The sequence below is a fragment of the Siphateles boraxobius genome, unplaced genomic scaffold (genome assembly GCF_051911475.1).
Source record: "Siphateles boraxobius isolate OS27281-9 unplaced genomic scaffold, OSU_SipBor_1 191, whole genome shotgun sequence".
NCBI lineage: Eukaryota > Metazoa > Chordata > Actinopteri > Cypriniformes > Leuciscidae > Siphateles > Siphateles boraxobius.
The window spans coordinates 330,870-347,898 of NW_027508801.1; the positions used below are offsets into that span (position 1 = coordinate 330,870).

The 17,029-nt window shown below is 37.2% G+C and overlaps 1 protein-coding gene across 3 annotated transcripts in view; it reads right to left on the reverse strand.

The window, feature by feature from the left end:
* Nucleotides 1-17,029, reverse strand: part of spg11 (SPG11 vesicle trafficking associated, spatacsin) — a 56,661-nt gene that overhangs the window by 13,187 nt on the left and 26,445 nt on the right. For all 3 annotated transcript variants that reach the window (XR_013205771.1, XM_077235425.1, XM_077235424.1), the window contains 13 exons: nt 15,139-15,205; nt 14,872-15,037; nt 14,001-14,209; nt 12,530-12,638; nt 11,183-11,342; nt 10,157-10,417; nt 9,231-9,431; nt 8,296-8,403; nt 6,352-6,520; nt 5,355-5,569; nt 4,122-4,271; nt 1,984-2,521; nt 99-244 (listed from right to left, as the gene is read on the reverse strand). Coding sequence is in view for 2 of the 3 variants with exons in the window: in XM_077235425.1 (XP_077091540.1) it covers nt 99-244; nt 1,984-2,521; nt 4,122-4,271; nt 5,355-5,569; nt 6,352-6,520; nt 8,296-8,403; nt 9,231-9,431; nt 10,157-10,417; nt 11,183-11,342; nt 12,530-12,638; nt 14,001-14,209; nt 14,872-15,037; nt 15,139-15,205 (2,499 nt within the window). In the remaining variant the exon portion in view is untranslated. The remainder of the gene's footprint in view (nt 1-98; nt 245-1,983; nt 2,522-4,121; nt 4,272-5,354; nt 5,570-6,351; nt 6,521-8,295; nt 8,404-9,230; nt 9,432-10,156; nt 10,418-11,182; nt 11,343-12,529; nt 12,639-14,000; nt 14,210-14,871; nt 15,038-15,138; nt 15,206-17,029) is intronic.

Below are 17,029 nucleotides of genomic sequence, written 5' to 3' on the forward strand. Positions count from 1 at the left end.
AAAACAGCTGTTTTACATTGTAAAAATATTTCTGAATTTTTACTGTATTTTTGACAGACATCTGATCAGCAGTGTAGTGTGTGTGTGACAGATCTCACCTTCGAGAGCTCGTAGAGGCTCAGCACTTGTTTGCAGTAACTCTTGCCGTTGCAGCACTGATCCACTAGATGTTTGAGCTGAACCAGAACCTGATCGTCAGGTGACGGCACCACCACGAACGACGACAGACTGTTGATGCTGGGCGCTTCAGACACAGGAGACCGGAGATAACAGAGAGAAATTAAACTTCAGACTCAGTTCATTCCAATAGAGTACGACTCAATACTCCAATAAGCTTAAAAATACATGAGAACAAATAATTACTGGGTGAAATGTTTGCTTTGTAATATTACAGAACAATTTTCTATAGATTCTTTTCAGTATTAAATAAAAAATGTGATAAAAATAATAGTTAGCCATTAGCATTTTGCTAAGCTAACGACTCAATATTGTAATAAGCTTAAAAATACATGAGAACAAAGAATTAGTGGGTGAGATTTTGCTTTGTAATATTACAGAACAATTTTCTATAGATTTTTTTCAGCATTGAATAAAAAATGTTATGATAATAAATAGTTAGCCATTAGCATTTTGCTAAGCTAACGACTCGATACTCTATTAATAAGCATAAAAATACTGTACATGATAACAAAGAATTACTGAGTGCAATGTTTGCTTTGTAATATTACAGAAAAATGTTCTACAGATTCCTTTCAGTATTGAATGAAAAATGTGATACAGATAATAGTTTGTCATTAGCCTTTTGCTAAGCTAACGACTCAATACTCTAATAAGCAAAAAAATACAGAAAATACCAAAAATTACTGGGTGTAATATGTTTGCTTTTAAATATAATGGAATGATTTACTAAAGAATATTTTCAGTACTGAATAAAAAAAAGAGATAATAGTTAACCAATAATGTTACTCATGACTCTCTTCTTAACATATGCAAAAATAAAATACACATAATTACTGTATAAAATACAGTGTGAAATATTATGGAAAAATTATCTTGAGATACTTTTGAGTATCGAATAAAATGTGATTAATAGTTTTCCATTAGCATGTTGCTAAGCTAACGACATGATTAATAAATACATAAACATATTGAATACACTAATTAAAAAATAATTTGATTATTTTAAGGATAAATTTCAGTATGTGAAGACTGGAGTAATGATGCTGCTGATGCTCACAGGAATAAATTACACTTTACTATATATTCACATAGAAAACTTAAAAATGGTAATATTTAACTATTTTTACTGTTTTACTGCATTTTTTATCAAATAAATGCAGCCTTGGTGAGGAGAAGAGACTTCAAAAACATTAAAAAAATCATAATAATTCCAAACATTTTAAAAGTAGTGTACGTTTACGGCCTTTTATTTTGGATAACAAACTTTTTTTTTAGGGATGGACGATATATCGGCCACCATATCAGTATCGGTTGATATATGTTCATTTTTAATGTGATCATTATCGGCCCGATAAAAAAAATGTGGCCGATATCTTAAAGCCGATAAAGATTGGATTATTTCCTTCAGCTTTGACACCTCAGATGGCTCTCAAAAATGATTACATTTAGATTTATCGGCCAATATATCGCTTATCGGTTTTGAAATATAAAAAACGATTGGTATCGGCCAAAATTTTCATATCGGTGCATCCCTAATTTTTGTGTTGGGAATGTGCATGTGACATCTAAACATGCTAAAGTAATCATAAAATGATAATATCTTTTCCTTTTTCTTTAATCCTCCCTTGTCTGGCTTATGCTACTCTCAGCAATGCCTGAACTCTGTATTTTGAGCACTTCTTGTGTTGTTTTTGCCTCTTCATGACGACTCGCTTGCTTAAGTCCTCATTTGTACGTCGCTTTAGACAAAGGCGTCTGCTAAATGACTAAATGTAAATGTAAAAACAGCTGAAAATGACTCACATGATGGTAAACTGCGTCTACTTTCTCCAGCAGGACTGTGAAGTTCAGGCATCATCTCGCCGGCCGCTAAACCACGACACCTCAGAACGAGCCACAGGTCTCTGTGAAAGCAGCCAAAGTAGCGACACACGCGACTAGCCTCGTTCACGGCGCCCTCGTTCAGCATCTGAGCGATCAGAGCGTCCAGCGCCTTACGCTCGTCCTCCGACAACACGCATTCGGCATCCGACGCCGGGAGCCCGTCCAGGCTCAGGTGCACCGGGTCGCTCAAAGCCCACATTCTGGAGAAGGAGAACTCTTTGAGGAGGTTTTCGAAGGAGTCTTCGGAGAGAGCCGAGGGAGCGAACAAGCTCTGGCGCTCCAGAGCCGTGAGGAGAACCAGTCGCTGGATCCGGCACTCCCACTGACGCTTCTCCAGCTGGCCGAGACGCAGGACTGGTGGAGGAGCGTCACAGCGGGACAACCAGTGACCCGCCAGACCCAGCAGGAGACACCGCTCCTCAAGCTGGACCAGCTCAGAATCACAGCGGATCGGCTCCTGAACGGGACAAACACAGATTCAGGAGGGAAACTGGCACTGGAAACATGTTATCCTTCTTCTCAAAACATCAAAGGTCACGCTAACATGCATAACTTTTATCTCAATCGAACTGAATTCATTACGATTGATGAATCTGGATGTAGTGTTTACATGAACGCTAAACATGTGATCAGGTTGATGTTGCTGTATTACAAATGTATTAATTGTTTAATTTAGGTTCCAATACAATAGTATATAAACTGAGAAAGTTTAGTAGACTGAATTTAGCATTTGAGGTATAAATGATGATTATATCAGAGTTTCTAGCAAGAGAATCCCTGCCAGTCGTGTTCTCTCTGCGGTAAGTTAAATGATTCAGATTACTGAGACTCTCACTCTTTGTCTTTAATGGCTCTCGGAGCCCCTGTCCCAGTCATTGAATAGTTAGGCTGATTGGATTAGCATCTATGCATTTGATTGACACTGAGATCAGGGCTGGGGAATTTCCGGTACCGGGCTGACTTCCTGTACTTCATTTACATGCATTGTCTCCACCTCTATGTAATCCCTCCCCCTTGAAAGGTATAAACTCTACTGTGCTGAGCTATTTGTTAGACTTGGACGACTACAGCGATGCAACAGCGAGTTCTCAATAAAGAGTAACTTCTGCTTGAAAGATTTCACAACGTCTCCTGGTCTCTGAAGAAAAAGTTTCCAACAATGTGCGCGTTTATATGTCATAAGCTTCAAATCGCCATTGTTTTTTTGACATGCACACACTGCACGAATATACCGTTTCCCGCTGTTTGCGCATAATAATCATTCTCCTACATTGGTTATTTTTATTTTTTTAAACAGCAGACTTAGAGCAAGAATAATAAAGCTAAAAAGCTTACATAATCTAAATAGAATATAAAGAATCTAATAAAAATGATGAAAGCACATTAAACAATTGCTACACAATGAAAACTGAAAATATAAAAGCTAATTCAATATATAAATAATGCAAAATTCATTAAATGTATTTAAATATTAATAAATAATAGTACATAAACAAAACATATTAGTTAAAATAAATTACAAATAAAATAAAACAAAGCCCAAACTTAAAACAAACTTAAATTAAATTGATAAATGTTGCCTAACTGAAATAAAAAAAAGTTGAAGTACTTCAATTTTTAGAATTTAAATAAAAATAAAGCTAAATAGAACTTAAAAAATGACAAAAGCACATAAAATTACCATAAAATGAAAACTGAAAACATAAAAATAATAAATAATAAAAAATTAGTAAATTAAAAATGTATCACATTTATTTAAATTTGTGAAAATATTAATAAATAATAGTATGTAAATAATATTACTAAACACATGGATACCAGCAAAAACAAAAGTGACCTGCAAAAATATGTAATGTACTATAATGTAATATAATATAACAAAATATATAATATAATAACATAATTTATAATATAACAAGATATAACATAATATATTATAATATAAAATAATATAACATAACATTATATAATATAATATTTTATATTATGTTAGAATATAATATATTATATTGTCAGGAAACTTTAGTAATGTTGATGTGATGTCGGTAAAGGTTCACCTCAGCCTGAGACAGGAAGAACTGACAGGCGGCCTCTGATTGGACACGATCCGTCAGGATCTGCTGATGACATCGTCTCCAGAAGCCCATCCGGGTCTCCTGACGTTCCCACTGACGCTTGAGCTTATGAGCGCTCAGATCTCGCCGCAGCTTCAGGAGTCACAGAGGAGGGGGGGTATATACTATTGTTATATACAATAATAACAACAACAACAACAATAATAATGATCATTTTTATTATTACTACAAAAAAATCAAACAAAATATCACAACTGTAATATTTAACAGTGAAATAAAAAGTGTAATATTTAATAATAATAACAATTATAACTAACAATAAAAATAATAATTATTATTACCATTGTAATATTTAACTGTAAAATAAAAAAATCTTAACTTTAATAATAATAATAACAACAACAAATAATAATTATTATTACTAAAAAACAAACGAAATAATAAACACCATAGTAACATTTTATCATATCTTATGTTAATATTTTGAAATAAAATATATTTTATAATAATCATAATAAATAATTATATTATTACTAAAAAAACTAAAACTAAATACCATTGTAATATTTCACAGTGAAATAAAAAAATTAATTATCAAGAAAGATGTAAAATATAAAAAAGTTAATATTATCATTATTATTATAAAAAATAAATATCACTATTGTAATATTTAACTGTAAAATAAAAAACATAATATTTAAGAAATATTAACAAAAATAATAATAATAATAATAGTAATATTTAATAGTAAATCAAAATATAACAATAATTTATGGCTGTTTAAATTTCTTCATTTTCAACCATGAAACTAGCATGTTTTATTTTGGCAGAAAACTGTAGGACATCGAACTATATATTCATATAATAAAAAAAAAAGTGCCTTTGCTACAATTAAGCCACATCGTGATATCACAATTTATCATGCAGCTCTACATAATTATAAAAATTAAGAGATTTTTAGTGCCGATGCTACAAAATGAAAAGCATATAATGCATTGCATATGCGTTTGATTTACGTTTTATCTGTGCATTTCATTATTCTGGTCTCATGCAGAGAATTATGGGAAATGTAGTTTATTTGCACAATCATATAAGAGTTAAAAAATCAAGCATTTTATTACCAGCTTTACCGTTATAAAATGTGTATAACATGAATTTAATTATGATCAATCTGCTGACAGACTTCCTGAAATCTCCCAAAACGGGGTCCCTCACCTCGTTTATGATCAGGCAGTCGATGGGCAGCTCGGCTAACTGTGCAACCCTGCGTGCCTGTGTGAAGAGCCCGAGCTCCTGGAGCTCATCCATCATCCTCACGCTCTCTCTCTGAAGACCAGCGCTGGAATAATCCTCCAGGAGACACGCAGACAACGGCACGGGAGTGTCCGACAACACCTGACTCAACTGACTGAGCTTCTTAAAGTCCAGACCTGTTAATGACAGGAACACTCAAACAGTTAAACCGAAGCTGCATTTATTTAATCAAAAATACAGTAAAAATTCTAAAATATTATTAGAATGTAAATCAGATGTTTTCTATGTGAATATATAGTAAAGTGTAATTTATTCCTGTGATCAAAGCTGATTTTTTAGCATCCTTACTCCAGTCTTCAGTGTCACATGATCCTTCAGAAATCACTATAATATGAATATTTGTGTGGAAACTTTGTCAAATTTTTGTTGTATTTTTTCAACAGAAAGTTTAAAAGAACAGCATTTATTTGAAATAGAAATCATCATATTATAGTCAAAAAGTCATTTGTGTTTTCAAAAACTTTTCAAAGTTTTTAAAAACCTTACATTTTCATGCCGAAAAACGTTGTTGTGAAAACCGACGACCAAAAATCATTTTTAGTTGAAAGTGTAAACGGTCCTTTAATTATTCCAAGTTTGATTATATAAACCGTTGTAATGGCCCTTGAGTGTGTGTGTGTGTGTGTGTGTGTGTGTGTGAGTGATTGAGTGAGTGTGTGAGTGTGTGAGTGAGTGAGTGAGTGAGTGAGGGAGTGAGTGAGGGAGTGTGTGTGTGTGTGTGTGTGTGTGTGTGTGTGTGTGTGTGTGTGAGTGAGTGAGTGAGTGAGTGAGTGAGTGAGTGAGTGTGTGAGTGTGTGTGTGTGTGTGTGTGTGTGTGTGTGTGTGTGTGTGTGTGTGTGTGTGTGAGTGAGTGTGTGAGTGAGTGTGTGTGTGTGTGTGTGTGCGCCCACTCTCTGACCGTTGGATTTGAGCAGCCGCTCCATGTCCACCAGTAGCTGCAGGAGACGGCGCAGCTCATACTGAGTCCGGCTCTGCTTCAGGAGCGTCAGCAACAGAACCGACGCCTGAGACTCGACCCACTGGACCGGCAGCACATCTGAGCTCAACCCAACACTGCTGCTCCGCAACTACACACACACACACACACACAACAGGCAGTGTTAGCAGAAACTAGTGTTGTCAAAAGTACAGACTTCAACTGAAATTTAAAAAATGTGACGCTTTGAGCGCTGTTGACGGCGCATTATGCCTGGCTCAGATTACACGGTTCTGGCACGATCGGTTTGACGTATGTTGTCGTGGGGTTTCGTAAATGATAACGGGCGTCGGGACGCAAGATTCGATCGTTTCATCTCGTATAGTGTGTCATAGAGGACGACAACCAACCCGTGTCTGTGATTCCTCACAACATCACCATAAAAAGTCTAGCATGTTTAATTATTTTTTCCGGTCCTCCACGACGGGTGCGTCTCTCAGGTGCTGCGGTTATCACTCCGCCCAAGTAGCAGCGCTTCGCCTTCTGAGAATATAGTTCCCAGTATTTATACGGTTAAAAAAGATGTCTGTGTCTCATATGACCTTGTTATTTGTACACTCTGTGACTATACAAATCACAACATGTAAATAGGAAAATGTTTGCGTTATTTTGTCACTTATTGGGAGTAGAATGCTAGCTGGAGCCATTTACATCCAGTCTTTGTGCTAAGCTAGGCTAGCGGTGTGTGTGTCAGGCAGAGTTACAGGACGCACAGCGATGAAAAAGGTGTGTATGGACTTATCTAACTCTGGGGGATACGGTGAATAAGATAAAGTCCCAAAAAGTCGGCGTGTTCCTTTAATGATACAAGATTAAAAACAGCGATCTTTGACGGTGAACACCCAAAATGATGTGCTCCTGCACTTTGACGACAAAACTCTGACAAATAATTACAGAATATACAGACTCGTATCAAATATCAAATAAAAGGATTAGGCTTTGCCTTTTCTACCAAGCTTATCAAAACATCACTTCATGAAAAGCAACACTTATTTTGTTTCTCCATTCTCCATTTTTACTTCACAAAGGTGTTTGCATGGCGTGGGTTGCTTGGTAACAGACCTGAGAGCTGATTACCGAACTCGATGGAGGCATTTTAAGATTTTTGAATTTGTGAAAAATCCCGTGTCTGTGATTGGCTACAGTGATCAAGCACGGGAGCGTTAGAGATTCACCGTCAGGACCGATCCGCTGATACACTGTCTTCAAACGCTCGTGTGTATGGCAAGCCGTTTTAGCTTAAAAAACGAGCGTTACTCGTCGTAATTGCATTCTTACTAGTAACAATTAAAATTAGAGAGCTCGACAAATACATTTTTACTAGTCATATGTCTCCATTGACTTCCAATCATTTTTATTTACAGAGCTTTACAATTGAATTGTTACTAGTAAAAAAACGAATTAAAGATATGTATAATTGCAGAGCTCTGTAATTGAATTAAAGAGCATTCTTACTAGTAACAATTCAATTGTAGAGCTACGTAATTAAAAATGAATGGAAGTCAATGGAGACATGACTAGTAAATATTCTATTCAAAATTTGTAGAGCTCTTTAATTGTAATTGCTACTAGTAAGAATTCAATTGTAGAGCTCTGTAATTTAATTCTTACTAGTAAAAATGCAATTACGACAAGTAACGCTGGGTACAATTTAAGCTAAAAGCACTTTGGGCAACGTGAGTAAATGAGCGTAAATAAATGAGCGTGTGAACACAACAGCCAATCAGAGGTGTTTATGAGTCCGCTCAATAGTGCTCAAAGCCTCACATTTTTAAAGTTTCAGTATCGACTCGGTACTTTCGACAACACTAGCAGAAACACAAGCATTTGAAGAGAAAGAGACCCGAGAGAGCCGTGTGAGATTACATTGAGCAGACACTTCTGGAACTCCAGCAGTTTGTCTTTGGCTCGCTGATAGTCTTTGTAGTCGGAGCAGAATTCATACATGTTCAGCATGTAGATGAGCGGCGACTCCTGAGACACACACACACACACACACACACACACACACACACACAGAGAGAGAGAGAATGCATGTCAAATAACATATAATATACCATTTTTTTGAGAGAAAATAATACATTTATTCAGCAAGAATGCATTAAATTGATCAAAAGTGACTGTAAAGACATGTATAATGTTACAAAAGATTCTATTTCAAATAAATTTCAAAAATAGATTCTATTTTTCTTGACTTTTGTCAAATTTCTATTAAGCAAAGAATCAATTTAAATTTAATCTAAATAGAAATATAAAAAAACTGATAAAAATAAAACACATTACAAAATAACTTTGAAATTAAAAAGAAAAATAATAGTTCTGCATGTGATTCCAATGATATCGTTTCTCTGAGCAGTTATCATTATAGTTGTACTGAGGACTTTAAAATATCGATAACACTTTACAATAAGGTTAGTTAGTTAACATTAACAGTAACTAACATGAACTAACTATGAGCAATACATTTGTTACGGTGTTTATTAATCTTTGTTAATGTTAGTTAATAAAAATACAGCTGTTCATTGTTTATGCATGTTAGTTCACGGTGCACTAATTAATGTTAACAAATACAACCTTTGTATTTTAGTAACATATTAGTAAATGTTGAAATTAATATTAACTAAGATTAATAAATGCTGTTCATTCTTAGTTCATATTAACTTAGGTAGTTAACTAATGTTAACTAAATATCTTGCTCAATTATTTTGCATGACAAAGAAACGTGAGCAATGTCTTCATCATGATCTGAGATCTGCACTTCAGTTTAAGACGTTGGCTCGTCCAATCAGAGCGTCTCTTACCCTCTGAAACAGCTGGAAGCCACGAATCAGAGGCCGAATCTTTCTCCGGCACAGGAGGATCTTCCACAGGATGGAGAGATCGTGCAGGTTCCACACGTGATGGGCGGGGCTCTCGTTGATGTGGGCGGTGGCTTCGAGAGTGACATCATCATCGACAGACGTCAGGATCCACACGCAGAGGCACTGCAGCAGCTCTGCGCCCTGTCAATCAAATTGTTTTTAATTATTTTAATAAAATTAAACAAAACAAACAAATAAAAAAGGACAAAAACATTTTATTACCAATCAAAAATATTTTTAATTTTTCCCCAGTTTAATAAAAAAATAAAATACAAAACAAACAGGGGGAAAATTATTTAATACCATTAAATTGTTTTAAATTATTAAAACAAACAAACAAAAAGGGACAAAAACATTTTATTCCCTATTAAAAATATTGTAATTGTTTTCCCCAGTTCAATAAAAAAATGTAATAAAACACAAACAGGGGAAAATTTATTTAATAAAACATGATTATTTAATAAATTTTAAATTATTTTAATAAAACAAAAAACAAAGGACAAAAACATTTTATTCCCATTAAAATATTTTTTATCTTTTCCTGAGTTTATTTTTATTTATTTATTATTAATTTATTTGACAGGGACAGTGTACATTAATTGACATCGCTGCAAATTCACCAGAAATAGCCAAAAGGCTATTTTTCATCCCTTGTCCCTGGACAGATCTTAAAAGTGTCTACCTAAAAAATTAAAAATAAAATAGGGGTAAAACTATTTAATACCATTAATTTGTTTGAGTAGTTTTAAAAGATTTTAATAAAATAAAACAAACAAACAAAAAAGGACAAAAACATTTCACTCAGGCTTCAGCAGGAGTGTGTCTGTCCGAGTGTTGCACACACACACACACACACACACACACACCTGGTGACAGGCCGCCAGCACAGCCAGAGGAGGACAGCGCTGATGAACCGCTTCAGACAGCAGGATCCTCCAGGGCCGGGGCTTCTCCTGGCTCTGCAGCAGCACCTGGAACAGCTCTCGGGGCGGATCCGGGCCCTCGTCTCGGGGGGGATCCGGCCCCTCGTGCGCAGGCTGATGGGAGTCCGTCGGATGAAGATCTCGGAACGCCAGGGAAATGTGGGATTGCAGAGCCGGAATAAACTCGGCAGCCAGAGATTTCACCTGGACAAACCCCACGAAAATATAAGCTTGTGATATCAGAAATGTTATATATCTATATATATATATATATATATATATATATATATATATATAAATATAAATATATATAATATTACAGTGCAACAGTCAAGTCGTGAATGAAATGTACGTAAAAGTAAATAAAAATCCCAATAAAAATGTTTTGAATCTTTTCCTCAGTTTTATAAAACAATTATAAAAAACAAACAGGGGAAAAACTATTTAATACCATTAAAATGGTTTTAATTTTCCCCACCCCATATTTTAAAATAAAACAAAAACACACAAAGAAAAAAAGACAAAACATTTTAATCTCCCCTTGCCCATATTTTAATAAAATTAAAAAAGACATTTTTATGCTATTAAAAATCGTTTACATTTTCCCCCAATATTTTAATAGAATAAAAAAATGATTTAATCCTATTAAAATACTATTAAAATGTCACCATATTTGAATTAAAAAACAAAACAAAAAACAAAACAGGCCAATACATTTTAATTCCAGTATAAACTATTTTATCCTATTAAAATGTTTTTAATCTTTTCCCCATATTTTAATAAAATAAATAAATAAATAAAACAGGACAAATTTTTTTTTAATCCCATTAACATTTATTTATTCTTTTTTTCATATTTTAACAAAATAAAACAAAACAAACAACAAACAGGTAAAAAAAAAAGAAAGAAAGAAAAAAGAAGAGGCAAATAAACAGCCAATCAGAAGACAGACAGGTGTGACAGACGCACCTGCTGAGGGGGGTAACTGTGCACCTGCACGAACAGCAGGAAGTGGAGCCACTGTGCGTCGCGAGCGCAGGCCTGAGGGAAGGCGGAGCTCAGAGGAAGAGCGTGGAGCCGGCAGAACTGGACCGGAAGAGCCCACTCCTGAGCCGCCTCGAACGACGAGCTGACACACACACACACAAACGGATGGGAACACACGCACGCGCACACACACACGCAGGGACACACAGACAGAAAAATCACCAGGTCATCAAAATCAGTGCACTTATTGTTCACTAAAACTACACTTATTAAAAAAGTTCTCCTTAAAGGTGCAGTGTGTAAATATTAGCTGCATCTAGTGGTGAGGTTGTGAATTGCACCCAACAGAAGTTACGGTGGCCGACAGGAAGTGATGTCGTCGTCTGAGACAGCAGAGAGTAGCCAGTTAAACAATGAGGATTCTTAACAAAGATAAATTAAGAAATAAGGTTAACTTAATTATTCAGTAAAACGATATGTTATTGCGAATATTATTGTTACTTGTTCATCATTGTGTCAGTGTTTTATTCGCTGACTTTAGCAGCTTCTTTACACGAAGAACAACATAGTGATGAAACGCGTTTGTTTGTTCAGGGCCACTGTAGAAACATGTCGATGTAAGGAGACCCGCGGTGTGTGTAGATAGAAATTACTCATTCTAATCTAATTAAAACATAACGGTTCATTTAGTAAGGTCTTTATACACCACTGAAAACATAGTTATGAATATGATATTGCATTTCTGTCAACCGATCCTCCTAAATATTACAAAATGCACCTTTAATTGAAATAAACCTTAAGTAAATTAAAATAGAAATATTAGATAAACTTATTAGAAATGCGACTTACTGAAATAAAATATAGTTAAATTTAGTGCTTGGCAACAATTAATCACGATTAATCGCATCCAAAATAAAAGTTTGTGTTTACATAATATGTGCGTGTATAATTATATTGTAAATATAAATACACAAACATGCATGTATACATTTAAGAAAATGTGCTACTTATATATAAAATATTTATATATAATATAAATTATATATAAATATATATACAGTATAAACAAGCAAATATCTCTTAAAAATATACATGCATTTGTGTGTGTATTTATATATATATAAAATAATTATACACAGCACACACACATATATTATGTAAACACAAACTTTTATTTTGGATCGCGAAGAATCATTGCCCAGCACTCGTTAAATTCTGAGTACTAAAATGACTAAAACGTAAATAAAAATGAATGAACCCTATTAGTTTAACCCTTAAAGGTGCTGATCTGCAGTGTTTTCCCAGTGTTGTGAATGTTGAAATACTGACCGACTGATTCCTCTCTTGTCCAGTCCGTCTCTGACTGCAGTTTCCAGATCCACCAGCAGCTCCTGAGCCGTCGCTCTCTCAGACGTACACAACTTACTCGCCTTTTCCCCTGAGCACAGAGAGAGCGGGAGCTGATCAGCGCATGCCATCGCTTTAAAACCACCATGCTAACGTGCTTTAGCACATTGCTAGTGTGTTTTAACATGTTGTTAATATGCCTTAGCATGTTACTGACATGTTCTAGCACATCGCTAGTGTCTTTTAACATTTTGTTAATATACTTTAGCATTTTGCTAGCATGTTTTAATACATTGCTAGCATGAATTACCATGTTGCAAGATTTTTGGCATGTTGCTAGAATGAATTCGCATGGCTTACTAAATTACGAACGTGTTGCTAACATGTTTTAGTACATTGCTAGTATCTTTTAACATGTTGTTAATATGCTTTAGCATGTTTTAGTACATTGTTAACATGAATTACAATGTTGCAAACATTTTTGACATGTTGCTTAAATGAATTAGCATGACTTACCAAATTACTATCATGTTGCTAGCATTTCTAGCATATTACTAACATGAATAAACGTGTCTTACCAAATAATATGTTTTAACATTGCTAGTATGTTAGCATGTTACTACTAGCATGTTTTAGTACATTGCTAGCATGAATACCCATGTTGCAAACATTTTTGGCATGTTGCTAGAATTAATAAGCATGACTTACCAAATTACTAGCATGTTGTTAGCATGTTTTAACACATTACTGGTATGCTTTAACATGTTGTTAGTATACTTTGACACATTGCTAGCATGTTACTAACATGTTTTAGTCCATTGCTAGCATGAATTAGCATGTTGCTAGCATTTTGTTAGCATGAATTAACATGTCTAACCAAATATTATATTTTAACATTGCTAGTATGTTTTAACGTTGTTAGTATGCTTTAGCAAACATTGCTAGCATGAATTACCATGTTGCAAGCATTTTTGGCATGTTACTAGCATGAATTACCAAATTATGAAAATGTTGCTAGCATGTTTTAACACATTGCTAGTATGCTTTAACATGTTATTAATATACTTTAGCACGTTGCTAACATGTTACTAGCACGTTGTAGCAAATTGCTAGCATGAATAAGCATGTTGCAAACATTTTAACATGTTGCTAGCATGAATTAACATGTCTTACCAAATGACTAACATGTTGCTAACATGTTTTAACATTGCTAGTATGTGTTAACAGGTTGTTATTATGCTTTAGCACATTGCTAGCATGTTACTACTAGCAGGTTTCAGGACATTGCTTGCATGTACTAAATAAAAGTTAAATAAAAACAAACAAACAATTGTGACAAAAGCACATAATAAAATAATTAAAATGAAATGTGAAAATCAGCTAATACACACATCACTTCAAATTAGGACATGTGATTGAGTTTGAATGCAGGAAGAGACGTGTCCTCACTCACCGAGGGTCAATCTGAGCGACGCTACGTCTCTGTCCTCGCGGGTCTGAGTCCAGAGTTTGAGGATGAGGTTGAGCGCTCGCAAATCCACCCTCAGTTTGAGGCTACACACTCCCAATATCTCACAGAAACACACACACGCCGCCGACACACACGTACTGCTGAAATTCAACAGGGCGAGTGAGTACGCTTGATCCGCAGCCAGAGACAACCTGACCACAGAAATATCACAATATTAGATTGTTATTTCTAAATATTAAGTCATACCTATTTAGCTATTAACATACTGATCCACTGTTTAAGCTTTTGTTGGCTTGACATGCTAGCCATGTGCTAACAAAATGCTAAAACATGTTAGCAACATGCTAATTTATGCTAGCAATGTATAAGGATCATGTTAGCAATGAGCTAAATCATGTTAGTAACATGCTAGCTATGTGATATAGCATACTAACAACATGTTAAAACATACTAGCAATATGCTAAAAAATGCTAGCAATGTGCCAAAAAATTCTAGCAATATGTTAAATCATGCTAGAAATATGTTTACGTGTTAAATCATGTTAGCAAACATGTTAAACATGCCAGCAACGCATTAGAACATGCTAAAAAATGTGGCAATGTGGTAATTCAAGCTAGAAACATGGTAATAATGTGCCAAATAATGCCAGGAACAAGTTAAATCATGCTAGCAATGTGTTAAAACATGCTCAAAACGAAATATTGACAACAAGTGTTGTATTTTTCTTAACGATTAATAAAAAATGTAACAAATGTATTCCTCACTGTTAATATTAGTCAGTGCATTAACTACTGGAATCTTGTTGTAAAGTATTATTTAGGTTTAATTTCAGTGTTTAAATGTTCTGCTCACTGTAGCTTCACATTACTGCAGTTGATAAGATGTTGCGTGAGAAAAACCCCGAAGGCGAACGAAGGCCGGCCGTGACGCAGGTAATACAGGAAATCCAGATTCTCAACCACCGCGAATTTATTAACCAAGTGAGTGCTGGAGAAATGGGGCGGCTCGCTCGACGTTTCTGGAAGATTTCAGAAAATACATCATTTAGTGAATAAAAATGCTCAGTCCCAGGAAATAATGAACTTCTCTGTGGAATGATAACGTGTAACAACCGCCTACCAGTGCTGCCGACGGCATTGGCCGACTGCCATCCGAAGAGTTTTGAGGGATCCAATGGATCCAAAGACTGCAGAAAGGAAACACACACACAGGTTTGTTTTGCTATACTTGTGAGGACATTCCATAGGCGTAATTGTTTTTATACTGTACAAATTGTATTTTCTATCCCCTACACTAACCCTACCCCTAAACCTTCCCATTATACACACACAAACACACACACCACTAAACCTACCCATCACACACACTAACCCTACCCCTAAACCTGCCCATCACACACACACAAACACACACACCACTAAACCTACCCATCACACACACTAACCCTACCCCTAAACCTGCCCATCACACACACACAAACACACACACACACACACACACACACACACACACACACACACACACACACACACACACACACACACACACACAACCCCTAAACCTACCCATCACACACACTAACCCTACCCATCACACACACACACTCTCTCACACGCTCACTCTCTCACACGCTCACTCTCTCACACGCTCACTCTCTCACACGCTCACTCTCTCACACGCTCACTCTCTCACACGCTCACTCTCTCACACGCTCACTCTCTCACACGCTCACTCTCTCACACGCTCACTCTCTCACACGCTCACTCTCTCACACGCTCTCTCTCACACGCTCACTCTCACACACGCTCACGCTCACACACGCTCACTCTCACACACGCTCACTCTCTCACTCTCTCACACGCTCACTCTCTCACACGCTCACTCTCTCACACGCTCACTCTCTCACTCTCTCACACGCTCACTCTCTCACACGCTCACTCTCTCACACGCTCACTCTCTCACACGCTCACTCTCTCACACGCTCTCTCTCACACGCTCTCTCTCACACGCTCACACACGCTCACTCTCTCACACGCTCACTCTCTCACACGCTCACTCACACACGCTCACTCACACACGCTCACTCACACACGCTCACTCACACACGCTCACTCACACACGCTCACTCACACACGCTCACTCTCTCACACGCTCACGCTCGCTCACTCTCTCACGCTCGCTCACTCTCTCACACGCTCACGCTCGCTCACTCTCTCACTCTCACACGCTCGCTCTCTCACACGCTCGCTCTCTCACACGCTCGCTCTCTCACACGCACGCTCTTTCACACGCACGCTCACTCTCTCACACGCACGCTAACTCTCTCACACGCACGCTCACTCTCTCTCACGCACGCTCACTCTCTCACACGCACGCTCACTCTCTCACACGCACGCTCACTCTCTCACACGCACGCTCACTCTCTCACACGCACGCTCACTCTCTCACACGCACGCTCACTCTCTCACACGCACGCTCACTCTCTCACACGCACGCTCACTCTCTCACACGCACGCTCACTCTCTCACACGCACGCTCACTCTCACACGCACGCTCACTCTCTCACACGCACGCTCACTCTCTCACACGCACGCTCACTCTCTCACACGCACGCTCACTCTCTCTCACGCACGCTCACTCTCTCACTCGCACGCTCACTCTCTCACACGCACCTCACTCACACACGCTCACTCACACACGCTCACTCTCTCACACGCTCACGCTCGCTCACTCTCTCACTCTCACACGCTCGCTCTCTCACACGCTCGCTCTCTCACACGCATGCTCGCTCTCTCACACGCACACTCACTCTCTCACACGCTCACGCTCGCTCACTCTCTCACACGCACGCTCACTCTCTCACACGAACGCTCACTCTCTCACACGCACGCTCACTGTCTCACACGCACGCTCACTGTCTCACACGCTCACTCACTCTCTCACTCTCACACGCTCGCTCTCTCACACGCTCGCTCTCTCACACGCATGCTCGCTCTCTCACACGCACACT